At 48.1% G+C, this 22,106-nt stretch overlaps 1 protein-coding gene across 1 annotated transcript; it reads right to left on the reverse strand.

Annotated features, from left to right (window-relative positions):
- Window positions 1–9,662: 9,662 nt before the first annotated feature.
- Window positions 9,663–17,553, reverse strand: TBL2 (transducin beta like 2). The gene is made up of 7 exons (XM_007186549.2): window positions 17,370–17,553; window positions 15,767–15,897; window positions 15,322–15,506; window positions 14,683–14,834; window positions 14,227–14,353; window positions 13,715–13,867; window positions 9,663–13,486 (listed from the first exon to the last, which is right to left on the reverse strand). The coding sequence occupies exons 1-7, from the start codon at window positions 17,497–17,499 to the stop codon at window positions 13,024–13,026; spliced, it is 1,341 nt and encodes a 446-aa protein (XP_007186611.2). The 5' UTR covers window positions 17,500–17,553; the 3' UTR covers window positions 9,663–13,023.
- Between the last annotated feature and the right edge of the window lie 4,553 nt (window positions 17,554–22,106).

The following is a 22,106-nucleotide window of genomic DNA, read 5'->3' on the forward strand; positions in this document are numbered from 1 at the left end:
TTTAGGGGACTTCCCTGGTGGCGCAGTGGTTAAGAATCCGCCTGCCAATGGAGGGGACACGGGTTCCAGCCCTGGTGGGGGAAGATCCCACATGCCCTGGAGCAACTAAGCCCGTGCGCCACAACTACTGAGCCCACGTGCCACAACTCCTGAAGCCCGTGCGCCTAGAGCCCGTGCTCTGCAACAAGAGAAGCTACTGCAATGAGAAGCCCATGCACCCCAACGAAGAGTAGGCCCTGCTCGCCGCAACTAGAGAAAGCCCACGCTCAGCAACGAAGACCCAACGCAGCCAAAAATAAATAAAAATAAATTTTTTAAATAATAAAAATAAAAAATAAAATGCCATTTTATAAACACTAGGCTAAGAGAAGTATTGTACAAGGTGCTATGACAACCCTAATCTAGATGAGGGGTGTCTAGAGGCATCTGGGGAAAAATGACCTTGAAGTTGAACTTTGAGAATACAGTAGGTGCAATTGCTCTAAGTCCTGTGTCCACAGACACTGTAGATGCTCAGTAGATGTTTGGGTGAATGTTCAATCTTCAGCGCAGCTCCCTAGTCTTCCCCCAGCACCCCAGGCATTTACTGATGCTTGCAGTATGCAGAGAGGGTCCTGGAGCAACCACTTCAGGAAACATAAAGGAAGTAGGTGACAGTTTGCATTGCTTGGTAGCAGCTACTTCTTTCACCTCTAGAGAAACTTCCTTCTGTGTGCCCAGAGAAATGTCTAGCTAACCCTGAACTTGACATAGCCTCTATGACTGTTCACCCTTTCATAATCCAACAACATCATGGCTCAATAAGCATTTTAGGAGTGGAAGAGCTGAACTAGCATGTGGAGAGAAGGATGATTCTAGAAATAACGGGATCAAAGGTGGCATGCCTGTTTCTCAAAGCCACTGATCCAAAATAACTGAACCAAAGAACTATCTGAGCACCTGCTATATGCCCTGCAGCAGTGGACACTGGGTGACGCAAAGATGAGTAAGACACACTCCCCGCCCTTTGGGCGAGGATAAGGAAAGCAATAGGAAAATAAAACTCGGGGCAGAGCATGCTAACTGTTGTGAGAGAGGCCAGCTCTCTAGAATTCTCGAGTTCTGTTCATAGGGCCCCCTGTTCTAGGCACACAGCACCAGACACTTATGTCTCACTTCTCTCTCACCCTTGTCCAAGTCCCGGGCAGCACCCCACTCCCACCCCAAGGTTTCTTGCCTATAGTTTCTCTACTCCACAGCCCACTGCTCCTCCCAGCTGCTTTAGCCTCCTGCACCCATCTCTCCTCCAGCCCACGCTGCCAGTCACCACCTTCCTCAGGCCATCCCCTGAAGACCCAGTGATCCTCCTGTTTCCCGCTCACATTTGTCCACCTGGCCCTACATTCCCCACCTATCTCCCACTGAAGTTCTCTCTGTGTAAGAGACTGGTCAAAATGGGCACCTGCCAACTATTCCCCGAAGCCTGCATAAATGCCCTCTGTTGACATACTTCTCTTTAAAGAGATCTCACCTTGACATTTTCTAGGTGAAAGCCCTGTGCTAGATGCAGAGCTGGGTGCTGAGATGAGCAGCCCGGACCTCTGCCTTGGGCAACTTGCATTCAAAGCAGTGCATTCAAAGTAAAAGCTACAGAGACCTGCAATGCCCCAACTGTCTACCTCCTCCCATTAATTCTCTGACCTCACCACCGGCAATCTACCCTTTGCTGTCTCTGCTCCAACTACGCTGGCCTCCTTGCTCATCTGAAAACACCCAGTAAAACTCTCTGCACTGTAGGTCCCTCTACCTGGATCATCCATTCTGCATACACGTATTTACATGGCTCACTCCCTCACCTCCTTCAGGTCTTTACTCAAATGTTATCTTCTCAATTCAGCCTTTCTTGGCCACGCTAAGACTGCAGTATGCAATCCCACACACATACTCTGTATCCCCCTCCCCCAATATATTTTTCTCCAGAGCATTCATCACCATCTGAAATACTATTTTACCCTCTGTCTTGTTTATTGTCTGTCTACTTTCAGTAGCTCCATGAAGGTAGCAACATGGTCCCTTTTGTTTTGTTCACTGATTATCCCTAGCACCTAGAACAGAGCCTGGCACTCAGTGGGTGATCATTAAGTATCTGTTGAATGAATGAATTCCAAGCCTTGATGCTTCCTCTTCCATGAAGCCTTCCCCAGATCACTTCAAGCAGGAGGAAGGAAGCCTTGCTCCCCTGAACCATCACAGGCAGGTAGGAGAAGCCAGCCTGAAGACCACATGACCTGGGTGGACGTCCTCAGATGTTCCTGAAGATCATAAGCTTAATCACAATTAGAAGTTCTTTGACTTTTCATTTGCTCTGTATTATCTGGCTATGCCCTGTAATGGCAGCCATGTGATGGCAGGGACCCCATCGTCAAGTTTACCAGCACATCCCCGATGCCTAGCACAGCACTTGGCACAGATGAGGTGCTTAATAGAGTGTTATCGAATGAATGAATGAGAGAATGACCACCACACCTCCCCACAGGCTCTCTCTAGGGCCTGCCATCAGCTGTTTTCTCCCTTTCTGCCCCATCCACGTTACCTGGAAATCATCCCACTTTCTTTGTCAGAGCGATTTAGCTCCTAGGCAGCACTCAATCCTCCCCCAACCAGGACGTGTGCCCAGGGCCAGTGCGCCTTTGATGACCAGGCCTCTTTCAAAATCCTTTCCATGCCTCCCCATTGCCCAAGTTCAAACCTCATACCATAGTATTAATCAGGGTCCCAAATGTGATCTCAGTCACATGGAAAAGAATGCTAGGAGGCAGAAACCCTGGGTCGGAATCCCAGCTCAGCCATGAACTTGTCTCGTGGCTTTGCGTAGGTCACTTAACCACTCTGAATCCTAGTTTTGTGTTGTGTTTTGTTTTCTGTGAAATGACTTCAGTAACAATGGCTCTGTACTTCATAGGCTTGTACCGAGGACCTGGTGAGGTAGGGACCGGACAAGCTTTGTAAACCACGAAGTGCCTTGCAGGCAGAAATTCTCTTTTTGGCTTCCTGTGCCATTGCTCCTGCCATACTCTTAGCTCCAGCTGAACAAACCTGTTCCCTGTTCCCTGGACAGATTCTGCACATCACCTCTGTGCTCTTACACTGCTTCTCCCCTGAGGAATGCCACCCCCTCTCCTTCCCCACTTGCCATCCGCCTTCTGAAATACCCATCTTTTAAGACTCAAACTCCTCCACAATTATTCCAAAAGCATGTAATCCCACCCTTGCTTAGGTCCCCCTAGAGCATTGCGTTCACCTCTCTCGGCCCTTTCCTTTTATTTTACCTCCCAAAAAGCTGAGATCCTCACCTAGGCTGCTGCAGTGGAAGACAGGGTCTGAGGAACCTGCTGAGCCTCGCGGTTCTAGCCCAGAACCTGTGTATTCATCTCCCACGCTGGTATCTACGAAAATCTGTTTGAGGAAAAGCCTTGAAGACTAAGAGACTGAACTACGCTGACATTCTCTCTTTTCTCCTTCTTGGGTTGTGTTAGAGCCCGACTGAGAGAGAAGACAGAGGACCTGGGTCAGGTCTTCTTCCTCTGAAAGCCACTTTGTAGGCTGTGCTCCTTTGTAAGGCCACCAAGGCCCACGCAACAGTCCTGAGGAGTCAAGGAAACCTGTAGGAGGTTGTGGGCACTCCCTGTGTGTCCTTAGGCAGCAACATTGAACCTACTGGAATTAATTAAAAGAGAGGTTACAGGGGCTAAAAATGGAAATGGTTCAAAAAGCCCTTCAAAACATTCGCAGGCATGGGTCCTTGATGCCTTGCTAATGAGAAGTGCCAGAAAGAAACAAGGAAACAGCCAATGAGGGCCAGTCAGAGGCAGAGAGAGCCCAGTGCTGCCGCAGCCATGAGGACCCCCAAGAAGCTTGTTAAAATGCAGGTTCCGGGGACTTCCCTTGCAGTCCAGTGGTTAAGACTCTGTGCTTCCACTGCAGGGGGCGTGGGTTCGTTCCCTCGTCCAGGAACTAAGATCCCGCATGCCAAAACAAAAACAAAGACAAAAATGCAGGTTCCAGGGCCCTGTCCCCAAGGTTTTCTCTGTGGTACAGCTTTGGCACATGTATTTTATTTTCATTTTATTTATTTATCTTGATATATAACATGCACATGCTAGAAAATTTAAAGGATACAAAATGTTAGTAATTGTTGAAGCTGGGTAATGGAAACATAGGGGTTTGTTATACTATTCTATTTTTGTATACTCTGAAATTTTCCATGATAAAAAGTTTTTTTTAAGGGGTACAGTGAAGGGACTTCCCTGGTGGTGTGGTGGTTAAGACGCCGTGCTCCTAATTGCAGGGGCCTGGGTTCGATCCTTGGTCAGGGAACTAGATCCCATATGCATGCCGCAGCTAAGAGTTCAAATACCACAACTAAGGAGCCTGCCCGCCGCAACTAAGACCCAACCAAATAAATAAATATTAAAAAAAAAAAAAAAAGGAATACAGTGAAGTTCAAAATTAAAAAAATAAAGCAAGTCTGTCTCTCTTTCCCTCCCTGGTCCCACAGTCACCCTTTTCCCCAATGCTTAACCTTCCAGAGATGAGACAGTCTATACCAATGGCCTCAACCTGGCTGCACATGGGAAGCTTCAAAAGATACTAATGCTTGGGTTCTTCTCCCCCATCCCCCCAGCTCCTAGAGGTTCTGAGTTACAGGCCTGCCGCCTGGCCATTGGGATTTGTTCTTAAGCTTTCCAGATCACTCTATGTACAGCCAATGTCGAGAACCTCTCGTCCCCACGTTTACAAACATATGTGCAAAAGTACATATTCACACAACCGGTTGCAGCACACTCTGTGCATTATTCTGCACTTTGATACTTTATGTAACACATCGTTGTATTTGTTCTCTGCTGCTGCTGTGACAAATCACAACAAATTTAGTGGCTTAAACAGCACAAGTATGTTATTTTGTAGATTAGAAGTCTGATAGGGATCTCACTGGGCTAAGTTCAAGGTTCATTCCTTCCTAGAGGCTCTAGAGGAAAATCTGTTTCCTTTCCTTTTCCAGCTTCTAGGAGCTGCCCACTTTCCTTGGTTCATGGCTCCTTCCTCCATCTTCAAGGTCAACAACATCAGGCTGAGTCCTCCTCCTGCTGCCATCTCTCTGATTTTCTCTTCTGCCAGCCTCTTCTACCTTTAAGGACATTGTGTCCTTGTGATTACATTGGGCCCACTCAGATAATACAGCATAATCTCTCTATTTTAAAGCCAGCTGATTAGTGACCTTAATTCCATCTGCTACCTTAATTCCCCTTTGGCATGTGCAGTGGACTGAATGTGACACCACAAAATTCATATTTTGAAATCTTAACCCCCAGTGTGATGGTATTAAGAGGGGCCTTTGGGACTTCCCTGGCAGTCCAGTGGTTAAGACTCCGCACTTCCACTGCAGGGGCTGCGGGTTCCATCCCTGGTCAGGGAACCAAGATCCCGCATGTTGCGCGGCATGGCCAAAAAAATTTTTTTTTAATTAAGAGGGGCCTTTGGGAGGAAATTCAGTCATGAGGGTAGAGCCCTCATGAATGAATGGTATTCATGCCCTTATAACCGGGACCCCAGAGAGCTCTCTTGCCCTTTTACTGCCGTGTGAGGACACAACAAAAAGGTGGTCATTTATGAACCAGCAAGCAGGCTCTCACCAGACACCAAATCTGCCAGTAACTTGATCTTGGACTTCCCATCGTCCAGAACTGTGAGAAATAAATTTCTGTTGTTTAAGCCATCAAGTTTATGGTACTTTGTTATAGCAGCCCAAACTAAGACAGCATGTATCCTAACGAATTCACAGGTCCCAGGTATTGGGATGTGGACATTTTTGTGGCGGTGGGGGGGGGGGGGGCGGTCATTGTTCTGCTGCCACATCACAGAAATTTGTCCAAACAAGAGGAAAGTACATTTAGTGTATTTTTAAAAAGATGATCTTATGTGTAGCCCAGTTTGGGAGCCAGTGCTGAGGCCCTGATGAGAAAGAATCTGCAAGGCAGACTAAGGAGCTCTGACGCGGTTTTATTATTTAAATATTCTCCTTAAATAAAAAACAAGCAAACAAAAATATTATTTATTTGAGATCTGTAACCTAGTCATGTACATCCAGGCCTTCCTTCTCCCCACAGCCACAGGGAGGAAACAACTTGTATACTCCAAATATAGCCCATGGAAGATGTTTAGCAACTACCCCTGGAAGGAAGGAAGGAAGGAAGGAAGGAAGGAAGGAAGGAAGGGAGGGAGGGAGGAAGGAAAACAAGGAGAGGGGAGGGAGCTCTCCTTATCCATCCTCCTGACACTGGGTCTGGTTTCCCATCTGCCTCTCTGAGTAAGCCTGTTTTTTCTTCCTCTCCAGCCTCTCTTGCTACTTCCAGACCCTTCTACACACGGGTTCTGTGATATTCAGTAATACCCTGGCTGTCTTCATTTTGTCATTTCTGAGTACCAGGCACTGTACTGGGCACAGGGCTGTGCCTCGCTGATGGCAGGTAACCACATTCTGGCCTATGTTCTGGGTACTGGCGTGGCTGGGAGGCTGCGTAAGAGTGGGTTGAGAACACAAGGGCTGGAGCCAAGTTCATATCCTAACTCTGTCACTTAGGGAAGTCCCTTAACCTCTTTGTTTCTCAGTTTCACCATCTCTAAGATGGGAATAGCAATATCTACCCAATAGGATGGGGTGAAGCTTAAATAGCCTAATGTGTACAAAGCACTTAGAACCTTGCCTACCACATAATCAGTATTTGCTGTTGTTACTATTATTGTTGTATTTCCTGATACCAGATCAAGTGCCTTCTGGATGGAAGGAATGCCATCTATCCATCTTTGCTTCCCAGTGGCAAGCACTGAGTATTGGGTGCAGAAACTATGCAAAAGAGGGCTTTTGAATCAAAGGGTATAGGAATTCCCTGGCGGTCCAGTGGTTAGGACTGTGATGAAGGATCAAGGTGTACATGGTTTCCATGTTAGTACCCTGGGTGCAGCTGGTCTCTGGGATGCTTGGAAGAATTTGAAGGTGAGAACGGAGAGTCAGTAATCAGACCACAGATACCGGTAAAGAAAACGCACAAGACTGCTTTCAGGTATCCAGAACTTTTAGAAAAACTCTGATACATACCTGGTCAAACCCCCAGGAACTCACAATGAAATACTGTATTACATTTCTGACGTGTTGAGGAGAGCTTAGCATAGTGAACTTGAAATTGCAGGGAGAAGATGGAGTGTGGTCAACACAGTGTTAATAGTGTTAGATGTGTGGGCTTCCCTGGTGGCGCAGTGGTTGAGAATCTGCCTGCCAATGCAGGGGACATGGGTTCGAGCCCTGGTCTGGGAAGATCCCACATGCCACGGAGTGACTGGGCCCGTGAGCCACAATTGCTGAGCCTGCGCGTCTGGAGCCTGTGCTCCGCAACAAGAGAGGCCGCGATGGCGAGAGGCCCGCGCACCGCGATGAAGAGTGGTCCCCACCTGCTGCAACTAGAGAAAGCCCTCGCACAGAAACGAAGACTCAACACAGTCATAAATAAATAAATAAATAAATAAATAAATAAATAAAAGAACGTGAATTTCTTAAAAAAAAAAAAAAAATAGTGTTAGATGTGGGCAAAGAGGACTCCTCCAGAGGGAGGAGTCCTGGCCTGGCCCTCTTCTTGCCATGCCCCTCCCCACGAGGCGCAGTTGCAGGACCAGGGAAATGTGACCACCCAGAGCTTTTGTCTCCATCTCATCCACTAGACCCTGGACTCCCTGTCCAAACAGACACAACCCTGCTTCAAGGGCTTGTACCAGCCTCTTGCCAGGTCCATTCTCACAAAGGTGGGGCTGCCACGGTGCACACCCTAAGGCCCAAGTGGTTGGTGGCCAAGGGGCGGGTGGTGTCTTGCAGGGATGTGATGGCATGTGAGGTGTGGGCTGGGGTATCTCTTGCAATGTGGGAAAGAATCAGGTGGGAAAAGGGGGACGGCCTTGATCATGGGATGGTTGGCTTTGACAACACTTTGTGGCACAGTCCTGAGTCTGAGAATTCTAAATTTGAACTTGGCCTTCCAGGACTTTATATGAAGGTAGGAGGATAGAACATATTTGAGCTCAGCTTAATTTATAAGAAATATTAAGACATGGCATGGCATGTGGGCCTTCATTTGTATTCTTGCCTCTAGCTTTACAAATGAAAAGGAATTTATTTTTTTAATTTTCTTTTTTTGGCCAGGCCGCACAGCTTGTGGGATCTTAGTTCCCAGACCAGGGATTGAACCCAAGCCCTCGGTGGTGAAAGTGCAGAGTCGTAACCACTGGACCGCCAAGGAATTCCCTAAAGGAATGTATTTTAGTACTAGATAGGCCTAAACTTAAAGATCTGGGCAAGCCATTTATTGGTTATGTGCCTTGGGCAATTTACTTGGACTCTCTAATAATACTGATGTCAAGGCTCTCTCAGTTGCAAGTAGGAGTACCCCAACTCGAACGGACAATCATAAACAGGAATTTATTGGCTCTTATAACTGACAGTCCAGCGGTGGCAGCCTCAGGTGTGTCTGGATCCAGCTGTCTAAACAAGCAGCATGCTCAGCACAGCATCTCTCTACATCTTTGGCTGCTTTCCTGTGTTGGCTTCATTCCTGGACAGGACTACACATAGTTTCTTTACATTCAACTTACTAAGCAATCCCAGCAGAAAATTAAACATATTTTCACTTTTCTAAAGTTCTGGCAAAGTCCAGGAATATGCTGATTGGTTATATGCCCACCATGGAGGGTCTGGGTCTATCCCCTATAAATTGTACAGATTAAGATTTGGGGAAGCGGGACTTCACCAAATAAAAACCAAGATGTGGTCGGTTACTGGGTTTTGCTGAGGCAAAAACAATAGTGAGTTGGTAGGGACTGAAGGCTTCGCACTCAATGTTAGCCACTATTAACGTGACCAAGAAAATGCAAATGGACTCAAGCTGGGTATGTATACTGAATAGAAAGCAAGTGGAAACCACACTCATTTTCCAGTTGCCCTGAACTCTGGGATCAGAGTTGGAAGCTTGAAGAAATGAAGACTTGGACATACAGTCACAATCTCAAGAAGACATTCCCAGGTTTGTGTATATGAATCATGCTTTCGGTTGCTGAGGCTGATTCTGCAGCGCCAACCTGTTCTATCAGTGGGCCTCAGCCTCAAGAGCTGTGTGCTCAAAACAAGCCAGGATCACCTGGAAGACTCATATTTCTGGAATTTTGTAGAGGAGAACATGAATCCCAAATTATTGTTTCTAGATATGTGGCCAATTTGGGGCAATGTTGGGTCTCTGATATAACCTATAATCATTTTTTTTTAAATATTTATTTGGTTGTACCAGGTCTTAGTTGCGGCAGGCGGGCTCCTTAGCTGTGGCATACGAACTCTTAGTTGCAGCATGCATGCGGGATCTAGCTCCCTGACCAGGGATCGAACCCGTGCCCCTTGCAGTGGAAGCACGGAGTCCTAACCACTGAACAGCCAGGGAATCCCCCAGAACATCTTTTAAATAAGAGTATTCTCATTACCTTAATTGAAATTGATGAAGACTATCAACAGGCCTTTAGATGTGCACTTTTGTGGTTTAAATATTTTTTTCTATTTTTGATGACTGATAAAAGTAATCTTTATACCACCATTTAAAAGTATTTCCCCAAATTTTTATTTTGAAAAATTTCAAACCCACAGACATTGAAATAGTAATATTAAAGTATTAACACTGCCTTCACACACAAGGATTTTTTACCAAAAAACCACAGTGGCCTCTAGGCTACATGAATATCCAGGTAGCTTCTCCACGCTTACAAGACAAGCAGCCTCATCTTTAGTGAGAGGAGCTTTCTGTCCTCAGGAAGTCTCTGTAATGACTTTTTTGTAGTGCTTTCATTCATCTTATTAGAAATTCATAGCCCTGCAAAGCACGAAGGACAGGATTTATTCCCATTTTACAGATGAGGAAACAAACTCAGAGAGGTCAAGTGATCTGTCTGTTCAAGGTCTCAAGTCAGTAAGTGCCCCAGCTGAAATTGGAACTGAAGACTTCTGACTTCCGTAACTCAACATTCTGTGGTCACTTCCTCTCCTGGATATACGAGAGTAAAGCCAGAGCCAAGCAGATGTGCAAAGTGTTTTAGTCTCATTCTTCAGACAGTCAGAAAGCAAGTATTCACCAGGACCCAGGTGCATAGTATTATCAGTCAGAAGTCTATTCTTAGGAACATAAAACCACAATACACAGAGGGTACTGAAATTTCTGTCAACTGCCCTGGTTTGAGTTCAACATTTATTGAGTGCTTACTCTATCCCAGGTACTGTGTGTGGGATACAGAGCAAATTGGACAGACAAGGATTCTTGTCACATTCCAGTGGGTTACTGAACAATCCAGAAGCTGCCAGTGAGACTGCTGGGCTGCATCCTGCCCACAGGAGCATTCTGTTTGGTCCCTACAGTGCCTGAGTTTTTCTGTTTATAAGAAATTGCCAACTTCTAGCTTCTCTGAAACAGGCAACTTCTGCTGGAATCCTGACTATTAAGTTGCAGCCACGCCTGCCCCTTACCCAGGACACATGCCCCCTAGAGATCACTTCAGTTCCCACCATTTCCTACTGTCTTACACCCAGAAGACTGTGGCCCAAATCACCCACTTATATTACCCATTTGACATCCATAAGCATTTAAACTGAAAACCCCTGAAGCCAACAAATATCCAAACAAGGTAATTTCAGATAGCATTAAGTAATGCAAAATAAAATAAAATAAGCTAATGTGATGGATGTGATATGATTGGTAGAAAGGGCTACTTCAGATTGGGTGGTCAGGGAGGGTTTCTCTGAAGTATAATCGAAACTGAGAACTGAATTATGACAAGCATGACAAGACTGCCAACAGAAGAAAAAAAAATGCTTCTAAGCAGAGGGAAAAGCACAGGCACAAGTCGCCCTTGAGGCTGGAAATAACTTGGCTTGGTGGAGGAACAGCAAGGCTGGGGTGGCTGGGAAAGTGGAAACAAGGTCACGGAGGAAGGAAGAAGCCAGATTACATAGGACCTTGTAGGCCATGGTGAGAATTTTGGATTTTATTCCAACTGTGATGGAGAGTCTTTTCAGGGTTTTAACTTGGGAACAATGTGATTTGGTTTACATTTTTAAAAGATCACCCTGCTACGTAGAAAAGTGACTTAACGAGGCAAGAGAAGAAGTACAGAGGCCAATGAGGAAACTATGTTATAGCAGTCCAGTAGGTGACAGTGGCTAGGACCAGGATGGTAACAGAAAAGATGGAGAGAGGTAGCAGATTCAGGATATAAACTGGAATGTAACCAAAAGAATTTTCTGGTGGAGTGGACGGCAATAGTGCAGTAGGGCAGAGAGAGTATGAAAAGGGAGTAACTAAGGATAACTCCAAGGTTGTGACTTGTTCAACTATCTCTGAGTTGGGGGTGACTAGCGGAGGTCCCAGTTTTAGGGAGAGGGAGGAAGAATTGAGTAAATTTCCCCTAGGCTCAAGTCTTCCTAAGATTCCTCATTTCCATCTCACATCCAAGCAGTCCTCAAAGTCCCAAAATTTGAACTTCTAAATACCTAATCTATCAAATCTACCCTTCAACTCCATATTCATTGCCTCTGTCCTGATTCAATCCTCTCTCTCGCTTTAACTTTTACAACAGCCTTCTCCAGCTATGAATAAACTAACAAAAGCACTTCATAGACATGTGAACCTCTCTCCCACCAGCCATCTTTGATGGCAGAAACGATGTCTTATTCATACTTATCTCCAGGGTCCAGTACTGCGCGCTAGGCACAGAGTAGGCACTCAAATGTATGGTGAACTGAAAAGAAGTTCTCCTCAAACAGGATATAACCTCCTGGAAGAGAAGAGCCCTATCTCGGGATTCTGTGATTCTCCCAAACAACTTAAAGCAGAACCAGATATGAAATGTACGATCAAGTCCCAGAAACTTGGCCTTCCCAAGGGATATGTTTCTTTCTAATTGAGTTTCAAACTGCCCTGTTTTAACCCAGTAGTTAATAACTGATATGGGACAACAGGTAACATATGTTATGACTCTTTTCTACTTTTCTTCCAAATCTAGGGACTTCATACCCTCATACTCTCACAACATCTTTGTAACGAGGTCAAGAGATAATTATTCTCCATTTCACAAATAAGAAAACTGAGGCATGGGGAGGGTGGGAGGGAGGGAGATGCAAGAGGGAAGAGAAATGGGAACATATTGTATATGTATAACTGATTCACTTTGTTATAAAGCAGAAGCTAACACACTATTGTAAGGCAATTATACTTCAATAAAGATGTTTAAAAAAAAAAAAAGAAAACTGAGGCACAGAATGAAATCCCTTAATCACTTTTTGATGAAGTTAGGCGCTTTGCTGGGTTAAGATCAGCCTTTCCCTGAGCCATACCACAGTTATGGAATTGGAAGATATCCCAATCTCCTATCCCTTCAAGACTGCTGGTTAGTACTCAGGTGTTCCCTAGGTTTTGCCTCCACAAATACAAGCTTCTTTGTCTCTTTTTTTTTTTTTTTTCTTAGTTCCCCGACCAGGGATCAAACCCAGGCCCCCTGCATTGGGAGCGCAGAGTCTTAACCACTGGACCGTCAGGGAAGTCCCACAATTACACGCTTCTTTGGATAGCAGGGTGTGTTGCCACAAGGTCAAAGACCATGTTCTCTCTTTCTCTTCTAATTACCACTCTCCTCATGCCCGGTGAAGACAGATTCCACCCCTTGGGCCCAGGAAAAAGAAAAGCACCTTGGTCATTGGCCTGGGAGGTCAAGTAAGGCCGGAGTCACACCAGCAAGAAGAGAGAGAGATCTAAGTAGGCAAGAATAGTTTCAGTGGGAAAGAGGAGAGAAGAGTCACCATTAAGAAAATCAGCACACCCCTTTCAAAAGGCTTCCAGCTGGGGAGTACCTGGGAAAAGCCGCAGCAGCGAAGGCAGAAGGCCAGATCCTTCCTGCTGTGCCCTCCCAGAGTCATTTCCTCAAGGCACCCAGGCTCTTCAGGGCCTCCTGGGCCTGTGTCAGCTGCTGCTGTAGCCTCTGGCGGGTGCTCTCATTGGAGGCCCGCTTCAGGAGGCCCTGCATTTCTTCCACCACTGCCCGGTAGCCAGGGGTGTTGTGGAAGAGCCGCACTGCCCGGTCCCCACAGGAGGCCAGAAGCCGGCCAGTGACGTCAAAGGACAAGTCACTGATACACTCCCCATGGACCTGCTCGAAGCACTCCTCCTTCTCACCCCGCCGGGTATTATAGAGATGAATACTGCTGCCACTGGCCAAAGCCAAAACCTGGGCGTCCGGGGAGAGTGCCAGGCGGCACGGCACGGCGCTCGCTTCTTCAAAACGGCCCGTCCTCAGCAAGTAGGGGTCCTGCTGCTTCTTGTATTCCACATCTGTGTCCCACAGTTTCCACGTACCATCCTTGGAGACAGAGGCCATCCTGCAGCAGGGAAAGTCACGGCTCTAGCCCCAACACACCCTGGAGGGGAGGGCACTGGGACAGCGCTAGGGACGCCAGCTAGGAAGCCAATTCCACTGCTACGTCTATTTCCTGCTGCGGGCCAGGCACCCGCCCCACTTCAGAGCCGCTGCAGAGAACGGCAGAAGGATCCTGGGCACTAAGAGGGGCTGCAAGTCATTGGTAAGAAATCAGAGAGGAGTCACTCACCTCCGGGAGTCATTGGAGAAAGCGAAGCAGTGGATGGCTGCAGAGTGGCCCTTCAGTTCAAAGGCTCGCACAACCTCCTGGAAGTCCCCTTTTTTCCCAAAGCAGACTTCCCAAACTTTTACATCTGGGGTGAAGCCACATGAGGCCACAAACCTGCCACACAAGCCAGGTTGCATTAAAACTTAATTTTAAGGGCATCTTTTTCTGCAAATCTGCCAAAACTTTTTCCTGAGAAAGTTAATTAATCTTGTACCTAAAACACTACCTTTGAAAACTGCTTTTATACATGACCTCAGTCCATCCTCACAGCCAGGCTGTAAGATACATAGTACCCCGACCCCAACCTCTTAAAAACTATAGATGAAGAAATAGAGACTAAGGACTTGAATCCAGGTGTCCTGATTCCACACTGCCTGCCCCTTCTGCTCTCTGAAGCTGGCTCTCTGCTCTGTCCCCGGCCCCCCAGCCCCAACCTCCGCCCATGCCCGAGGCCAAAGTCCCTCCTTCCTCACCTGCTACAAGGGGATATAGCAGCAGATGTATTGTGCATCTGGTTGGTGTTGATGGTAGATAGCACCTGACCTTTCAGATTCCAGATGAGGATAGTTGTGTCACTGGAAGCAGTCATGATGAACTTCCCTGAAGGGCGAGAGGAGTGCCATGAGCTGAGGTCCATGACCTGATCGACTGACTTATGAAGACGTCCGCTGCCCAGCGTAATGTATCCGCGCTTCCCTCCCAAGCCAAGGGTCACCACAGATAAGGATTTGGCTGAAGACTGTGGCTACTACCTGGCTACCCCAGGGGACTTGCTGTGGCTCCCAGGACTCCAGGGGAGCCCAGAGCCCGGGCCCTTTTTGTCACACCGGGGCTAAGCATAACTCTCGGGCTGCATTCGCTCACTCAGTAAGTAAAACTGGGTCCATTCCCTCTTGCCTTGGGCAAGCTCCATCCTCTGAATGCCTCACCTGTGTCAGCAATGCCAATGTTGACGATGGCTGCCTTGTGCTTTTTAGGAAAGTCCTCTGGGGTGGCCGTGAAAGTATAGCCCCCATCCTCTCGCTTGGTCATCTTGAAGACACGGAGGGTATCTCCGTTAGCCAGCCAGACGATGAATGCTCTAGAGACAGGGAGCAGACAAGTCTCTCACTCCTTTGGGCACGGAGACCTGTGTGTGCCAGGTCCTATGCTAGGCAGGCTCTGAGGAAAACCAAGATCTCCCTTCAGGACTTATAGTCCAGCCTCACAACTTAAACCCTTCATTCAAAATCTCTTAAAACTCCTTACAAGGTAAGCCTCTCATAGCTCTGGCTCCTTTAGCTTCTCTCTAGGGTTTAGAAAACCATTAGAGCTTCCAAAACTACTCTGGAAGTCAGGCTTTGGTACTTCCCAAGGAGGAACAGATCTTCCTCTCTCTGCTTCCTTGCTATGTAGCTCCATAGCCCTCCAAGGAGCCCCAGGCAGTGTTCAAGCTGTCTGGATGTTCCCTTTCTGCCACCTCAAGGGAGACCCTGGGTCCCCCCTCACTACCCCAAACAAGGTATGGGAAGGACATAAGCCTGGGTCAGGGCTTCTGCAGGCAAACCTGGGGCTCCATCCTGTCCCACCTGCAGTCAGGGCTGAAGCGCACCAGGATGGCATGGTCCAGCTCCACATTTGCTCTCATGCTGCGGTGCTCCCGCTGCAGGAAGTCCTTGGTGCTCCAGATGCGGATGGTACGGTCATCTGCACAGGTGGCCAGGTACTTGCCATTGCTGCTAAAGTCCATGCAAGATATGTTCCCACTGTGGCTCTAGGGGAAGAGTTGCAGCAAGTATGAACAGGAACCCCTTGGGCAAATGGGAAAACCCATGCAGCCACGATGCTGGGGCCCTGTTGCTTAGATTAACAGCAAGCTGCTGATGGGGTGTGATGAGAAGGGATAGGATGGGGCATCCCCACTGATTTTGGTCAGAGGCAGAGGGGTCTGTAACATGCACAGAATACTGCAGAGGAAAAGTCTACGGGGTTGTGAGTCTTTGTATACATGTCCTGTGCGTGGGCACCATGTACCTTCAGTGTTGCAGCCAGGAGGCGGTGGGTGAAGTTGTGTTGCTGAGGCTTTTCCTTGTGAATCCGCTGATGTTGTTTCTGCTTCTTGGATCTCAAGGACTTGTCAGGTGGAAATCCATTTGCTCTTTGGCCTATAAGGAAGGCCCATGTCATTCGTCCATTCACTCACTCAATAAGCACTTACTGACCACCTACGATTGGCACTGAATGGAAGCACAAGAGATGACCAGATATGGCCCTTGTCCTCAAGAAGAGAGGGATATGGGAAAAAAACAGAGGCTTTGGAATCAGACCTGGGTTTGGATTGCATCTCTACCACTGAGTGATCCTGAGAAGGCTGCTTGCTGTTAGTGTATATAACATAACCATATAGCACCTCGTTGCACATCAGAAAAGGTGCCCTCTCTGGGCAGGCACAGCTCAGCGGGTACACAGAATGGCCAGTGGAATGCAGATTCTTGGCCAGACATCTCTAAGTGGGGGATAATGTGCACAATGGAATCTAGTGACCCTGATCTCAGGTAACTGCCCTGGGCCTTGGTTTTCTAAAAGAGAAGTTGAGAATTGGGTGAGATAATATATACAAAATGACAAGCACAGTACCCAACACAAGCATTAAAAGGCTCAAAGGAATCCCAGAGAGAACCCAGAGGTGAGAGGTAGTTGACGTGAGTTGAGTACATCCCGTGTGCTGGAAATGGTGCCAGTCATTTTTGTATCAAATAGCTAATTTAATTGAAAATCAGGCCAGGAGCAAAGTTGGCATGTGTTAGATCGCTACAGATGCTCCTCAATTCCTACAGGAAGAAAACTCCTGAGGCCACATACAAAGACAAATCTGCCTGCCCTCTGCTTGCCTCTCCAGCCTTGTCTAACAAGACCTCCCCTCTCCCCTCACACTACAGTCAAACCAAATGCTGTTCCAGGACTCCTTGGCTTCACGCATGCTGCCATTGCCAGGAATATTCGCCCTCTCTTGGCCTCCTGGCAAACTCTTACACGTCTATCCTTCAAGACCCCGTGTCAAGTGTTCCCTACTTGACACCCCCCCGGCCCACCGACAAAAGCAGGGCTGACCACTCCCACCCTTGGGTTTCCTGTGTCTAGTACTGACCTTCCTATGAAACGTACTACACTATATTTTTCACTTACATTTTCACCTGTTCTTTTTTACCCGACATTGGACTCCCTAAAGGAAAAGACCCCAAAGCCTACAGGAGGTAGCAGGTACTCAATAAATGCTGCACGTCTGGGAACCAGAGCGTTCACAAATGAATGTCTGTCCCCTCCTCCCCGTTTTCAGAAAATAACGAACAAGGAGCGCGCTGGAGAGTTTCCTGGCGCCCCCGCAGCAGCCCCGGGGAGAAGCTCACGCTCCGAGGGAAGGCGGCTTAGCCTCGGCCACGGAGAGCTGGGCAGCGCGGGGCCTAGGTTCTAACAGGTCGTCCCGAAGTGAAACTGATGTCCCAAGAGGAGAAACTGAGGCCGGAGGGAGGTGGGGGATCTCTGGCACCCCCGCAGGCCCTAACGGCCGGTCGGGCCCCGGGGAGGCCGGGAGCGACAGGTCCGGCGGGTCGCCCCCACGCGCCCCCGCCCCACTAACCTGCGGACCGGCCGCACGTCTCCTGCTCCGCGCGCAGCCACCCCCGCGCTACCGCCGCCGTCGCCATCAGGGCCAGCAGCCCGAGCAACAGCGACAGCCCCATCAGCTCCGGCATCTGCAGCAGCTCCATGTCGGCAGACTCACTGCCACCTCAGCCTCTGGCCTCGCGAGGGCCTGCACGTCTCCGCGGGGCGGTGCACGCACGCGGGGCGGGGCCTGGCCGTTAGTGCGTCCCGAGGGGCGCGGCCGGGTCGTTGGCCCGTCTCCGGGGGCGGGGCCTGTTTGTTGGCGCGTCCCGAGGGGCGGGGCCTGACCGTCGGGCAACCGGAAGGACGCGGCCTGGCTATTTAAGGGGGTCTGGCCATTGAGGCTGCGTGGCCGCAGAGGGTAGGGGGCAGGTAAAGCAGTCTCTGCTCAGGCCTCCCCTTGAAGAATTTACTGATAATCGTTATTAAAGGCGTTATTCCAGTCGTCATCACATTGGATCCTTTCAAGGAGCCATGGGACCAATTATTACTCCCATTCAACTGGTGGGCAAGTCTTAGTATCAGGGGAAATTCAGATGGGTTTTACTGTTAATGGAGAAGGGAAAGGGTATTTCTGGAATTAGGAGGTGGGACAGCCTCGTCCGCCTGAGCAGGAGGATGCTGTGTGGAGGCAGGGCATGAGCAAAATAAAAAGTAGCGGGTAAGGGAATTCCCTGGCAGTCCAGTGGTTAGGACTCCACGCTTCCATTGCAGGGGGCACAGGTTCGATCCCTGGTCGGAGAACTAAGAGTCCGCAAGCCCCGCGGCATGGGCCAAAAAAAAAAAAAAAAAAACTAGCAGGCAAGATTGGAAAGGTCTGGAGGGCCTTGAGTGCCAGCTCAATCCAGCAAACAGAGAGTAGATGCTGGTGGTTATTTCAGGGTGAGATAGCTCAAAATCGGGGTCTTGGAGATTCTTCGGATGGACTAGTGTGTGCCAAGACCAAAGACAGAAGGAAAACCAAGAGGGGGTTGCAAGGGTCCAAGAGGGAGGTGATAAGAGCCTGGACTCGGGGTGGCCTGGGGATAGAAAGGAAGTTGAAAAGGTGATTTTAAACAAGACACTTTTAATTTTGAAATAATTATAGATTCACAGGTAGTTGGGAAAAAAAATGAAGAGGAAGGTTCCATGTATCCTTTACCCAGGTTCCCCCAATGGTAACATCTTGCATAACTATAGCACAATATCAAAACCAGGAAACTGGCATTAATCCAATCTACAGATTTTATTCACCAAAAAAAGAGATATTCTGAAAGACTAGTGATAGAATTTGGAGCAGACTAGCTGGAGAGGGAATAGTCCCAGAACAAGCATGCTCCATGGGCCTCCCAGGCCCACAACCCAGAGCGAGTCGAAATGCCAGGGTCAGGGATGCCAGATTCAAACGTTTCCATGGCCACCAGGGAGCCCTTCCTGGCGGTGCAGGTCCTCTGGCCTCTGGAAGGATCCTATGAGGACAGAGGCTGCTGCAGAGACTAGATGACAGACAGACTCACCCACAACCTCGGGTGAGGAAACAGATCCAGTCAGAGAGCAAGTGAAGTGGCCTCATTTCCTTCCCTTTTGTCCTTGGTGAGGGGAGAGGGGGAGACTGGCATTGACTCAGCTGTGGGCAGTGGAGTGGAGAGGGCTAGGAGGGGGTGTCCAGAGCATTCCGGGGCTTTTCCTCCTTAATTTGCTATTTAGAACCGAAGGCCCAGCCATGAACCACTTTCTCCTAGAGACAAAGCGGTACGTTTCAGAATTTCATTCACCAAGCATTTTGCAGGTGACATTTATTGATCCAGGAGCTTTGCATTTCATTTAATCTTCTCACATTCCCACCCCACAGATTAGGGGACTGATGCTCTAGGAGATGCTCATTAAGTGATTTTCCAGAGGTGACACAGGTAAAGAGTGAACCTGGGAACACATGCAGGTCTGTGACTCCAGTCTATCGATGTGGGGGACAAGCAAGAGTAGGGCTACGGCTCAGTTGAGACTACCAGATTCTTTTACATTGTAAGTTCAGTTGATCTTTATAGTGGTCTTTAAGACAAGTGAGGCCATGAAATAACTTTAACCAAACCAAAAAAAAACACACACAACTAGGCTCAGGTCAAGTAACTTACCCAAGGTCAACAAGGAAGCCAGGGATAGAACCCAGAGTCAAACTGGGGTCTGCTACACTCCAAGATCTTTATCCTTCTCACCTTGCCACTGGGCTGTGGTAAGGGCCTTGCTCTTATCCTCAAGTTCCTACAGCCCAGCTGGAATCCAAGGCTAACACTCAGAAGGATGTTAGTAATGACAGAAAAGGGGAAAACTGGGCAGGTCAGGGAGGGAGATCTGCCAATGGATTTTGAGGGGCAGTGAGATTGAGCTGTACCTTCAGGGGTGGGCATTTAGACAGGGGAGACAGAGGGTAAAAGGGAATTCTAGGAGGGAAAGGAAAGCATGAGCAAAGGTGTGGCTGGAGGGATAGCAGGGCTCAGTCGCAAAGCATCTTGACCATCTGCTGGAAACCTGGCCTCATCAGAGGCAAGCAAGAGCCAGAGAAGCAATGGAAGCACAACTTCAATTTGCAATTGAAGATTCACCTTGCAGGGGCTTCCCTGGTGGCGCAGTGGTTGAGAATCTGCCTGCCAATGCAGGGGACACGGGTTCGAGCCCTGGTCTGGGAAGATCCCACATGCCGCGGAGCAACTAGGCCCGTGAGCTACATTTACTGAGCCTTCGCATCTGGAGCCTGTGCTCCGCAACAAGAGAGGCCACGATAATGAGAGGCCTGCGCACCGCGATGAAGAGTGGCCCCCACTTGCCGCAACTACAGAAAGCCCTCGCACAGAAACGAAGACCCAACACAGCCATAAATAAATAAAGATACACGAAATTGCTAAAACTATAAAAAAAAAAAAAAAAGATTCACCTTGCATTGATTGGAGCCTCTCTATCTCTGGCCTCTGTGTTAGGTAAAACGATACATTTCCTCATTGTTTAAGCAGTGGTTCTCAAAGTGTGGGCCCTGGACCAGCATCATTAGACATGCAAATTCTTAGACTTCATCCCATATCTGCTGAGTTGGACATTCTGGAGGTGGAGGCCTGGCAATCTGTATTTTAACAAGCTTGCTAAGTGATTCTGATGTACGCTAAAGTGTAAGAACCCATGCTTTAAACTAACTTGAGCCCCAGATGTAGGTTATTTGCAGCTCAAAGCCTCCATTACAGTGGTTCTTAACCTTGAATGCATATTGGAATCACCTTTAAAAATGCTTATGGGGGCTTCCCTGGTGGCGCAGTGGTTGAGAATCTGCCTGCTAATGCAGGGAACACGGGTTCGAGCCCTGGTCTGGGAGGATCCCACATGCCGCGGAGCGGCTGGGCCCGTGAGCCACAATTACTGAGCCTGCGTGTCTGGAGCCTGTGCTCCGCAACAAGAGAGGCCGCGATAGTGAGAGGCCCGCGCACAGCGATGAAGAGTGGCCCCCACTTGCCACAACTAGTGAAAGCCCTCGCACAGAAACGAAGACCCAACATAGCCATAAAACTAAAAATAAATAAATAAATAAAAATTAAGGAAAAAAAAAAAGTTTTAAAAATGCTTATGTCTAATTCCCACAGACAGGGATTCTGATTTAATTGGCCTAGACTAGACCTGCTCAAGAAGATTTTTAAAAGGCCCAACTTATTCAAATGTACTTTTAAGTTTGAGTTGTAGCTGTAAGGGATACGAGAGGCTAATGTAAGAGTCAATGTAAAAGTGATATTCTGGACTTCCCTGGTGGCATGGTGTTTAAGAGTCCACCTGCCAATGTAGGGGACACAGGTTTGAGCCCTAGTCTGGGAAGATCCCACATGCCACAGAGCAACTAAGCCCATGTGCTACAACTACTGAGCCCACATGCTGCAACTACTGAAGCCCGTGCACCTAGAGCCTGTGCTCCACAACAAGAGAAGCCACCAGAATGAGAAGCCCGCACACCACAACAAAGAGAAAGCCCGCGCACAGCAGTGAAGACCCAATGCAACCAAAAAAACAAACAAAAAAACAAAAACAAAAAACAGAAAAACAAAACCAAAAAAAGTGATATTCTGTCAGACCAGGGCGGTGGCCATGTGTATGGATGCTTATGAAGTCAACTTGAGACAAGAGGGAAGGGAGCAGGGCACAACCATTAAAAGGATGACATAGCCATTGAGGATACAACAAAAACTGATTAGAACCAACTAGACCCAAGATGGTGGAAGATTTAACTTCCAGTAGACCTTGAGCCTCACTATATGCTCATTGTAACACGTTAGCATATACTAAATGACACACTCACAGGAACCGTAACAGTTCCAAGGCCAACCATAAAAGGCCAAAAAGTGGGCAATGGTCCAATTCCTGGAAATCTCTGCCCCTTTCCCAAAATAGTTGGAATAAACCTCCCACTCGTTAGCCTATAAAGTTACCCAGCCCATAAAACTAACCACCCATATTTCGGGGTGCTCTCATTTTCTGAGACGACCCCATGCCCTGGGGCTGCTCTTGCCTTCTGAGACAGACTACATTCTGCCTATGGAATGTGTACCTCTCTCAATAAACCTGTTTTCACTTTACTATGGCTCGCTCTTGAATTCTTTCCTGGGTGAAGCCAAGGACCCTCACTTGGTGACCCATCCCAGGGACTCACCTGAGACCTGGGACATGACCATTCTCTCCTGCCCCATTTTCCTGCAACAAACTG

This window comes from Balaenoptera acutorostrata, chromosome 15 (assembly GCF_949987535.1).
Source record: "Balaenoptera acutorostrata chromosome 15, mBalAcu1.1, whole genome shotgun sequence".
NCBI lineage: Eukaryota > Metazoa > Chordata > Mammalia > Artiodactyla > Balaenopteridae > Balaenoptera > Balaenoptera acutorostrata.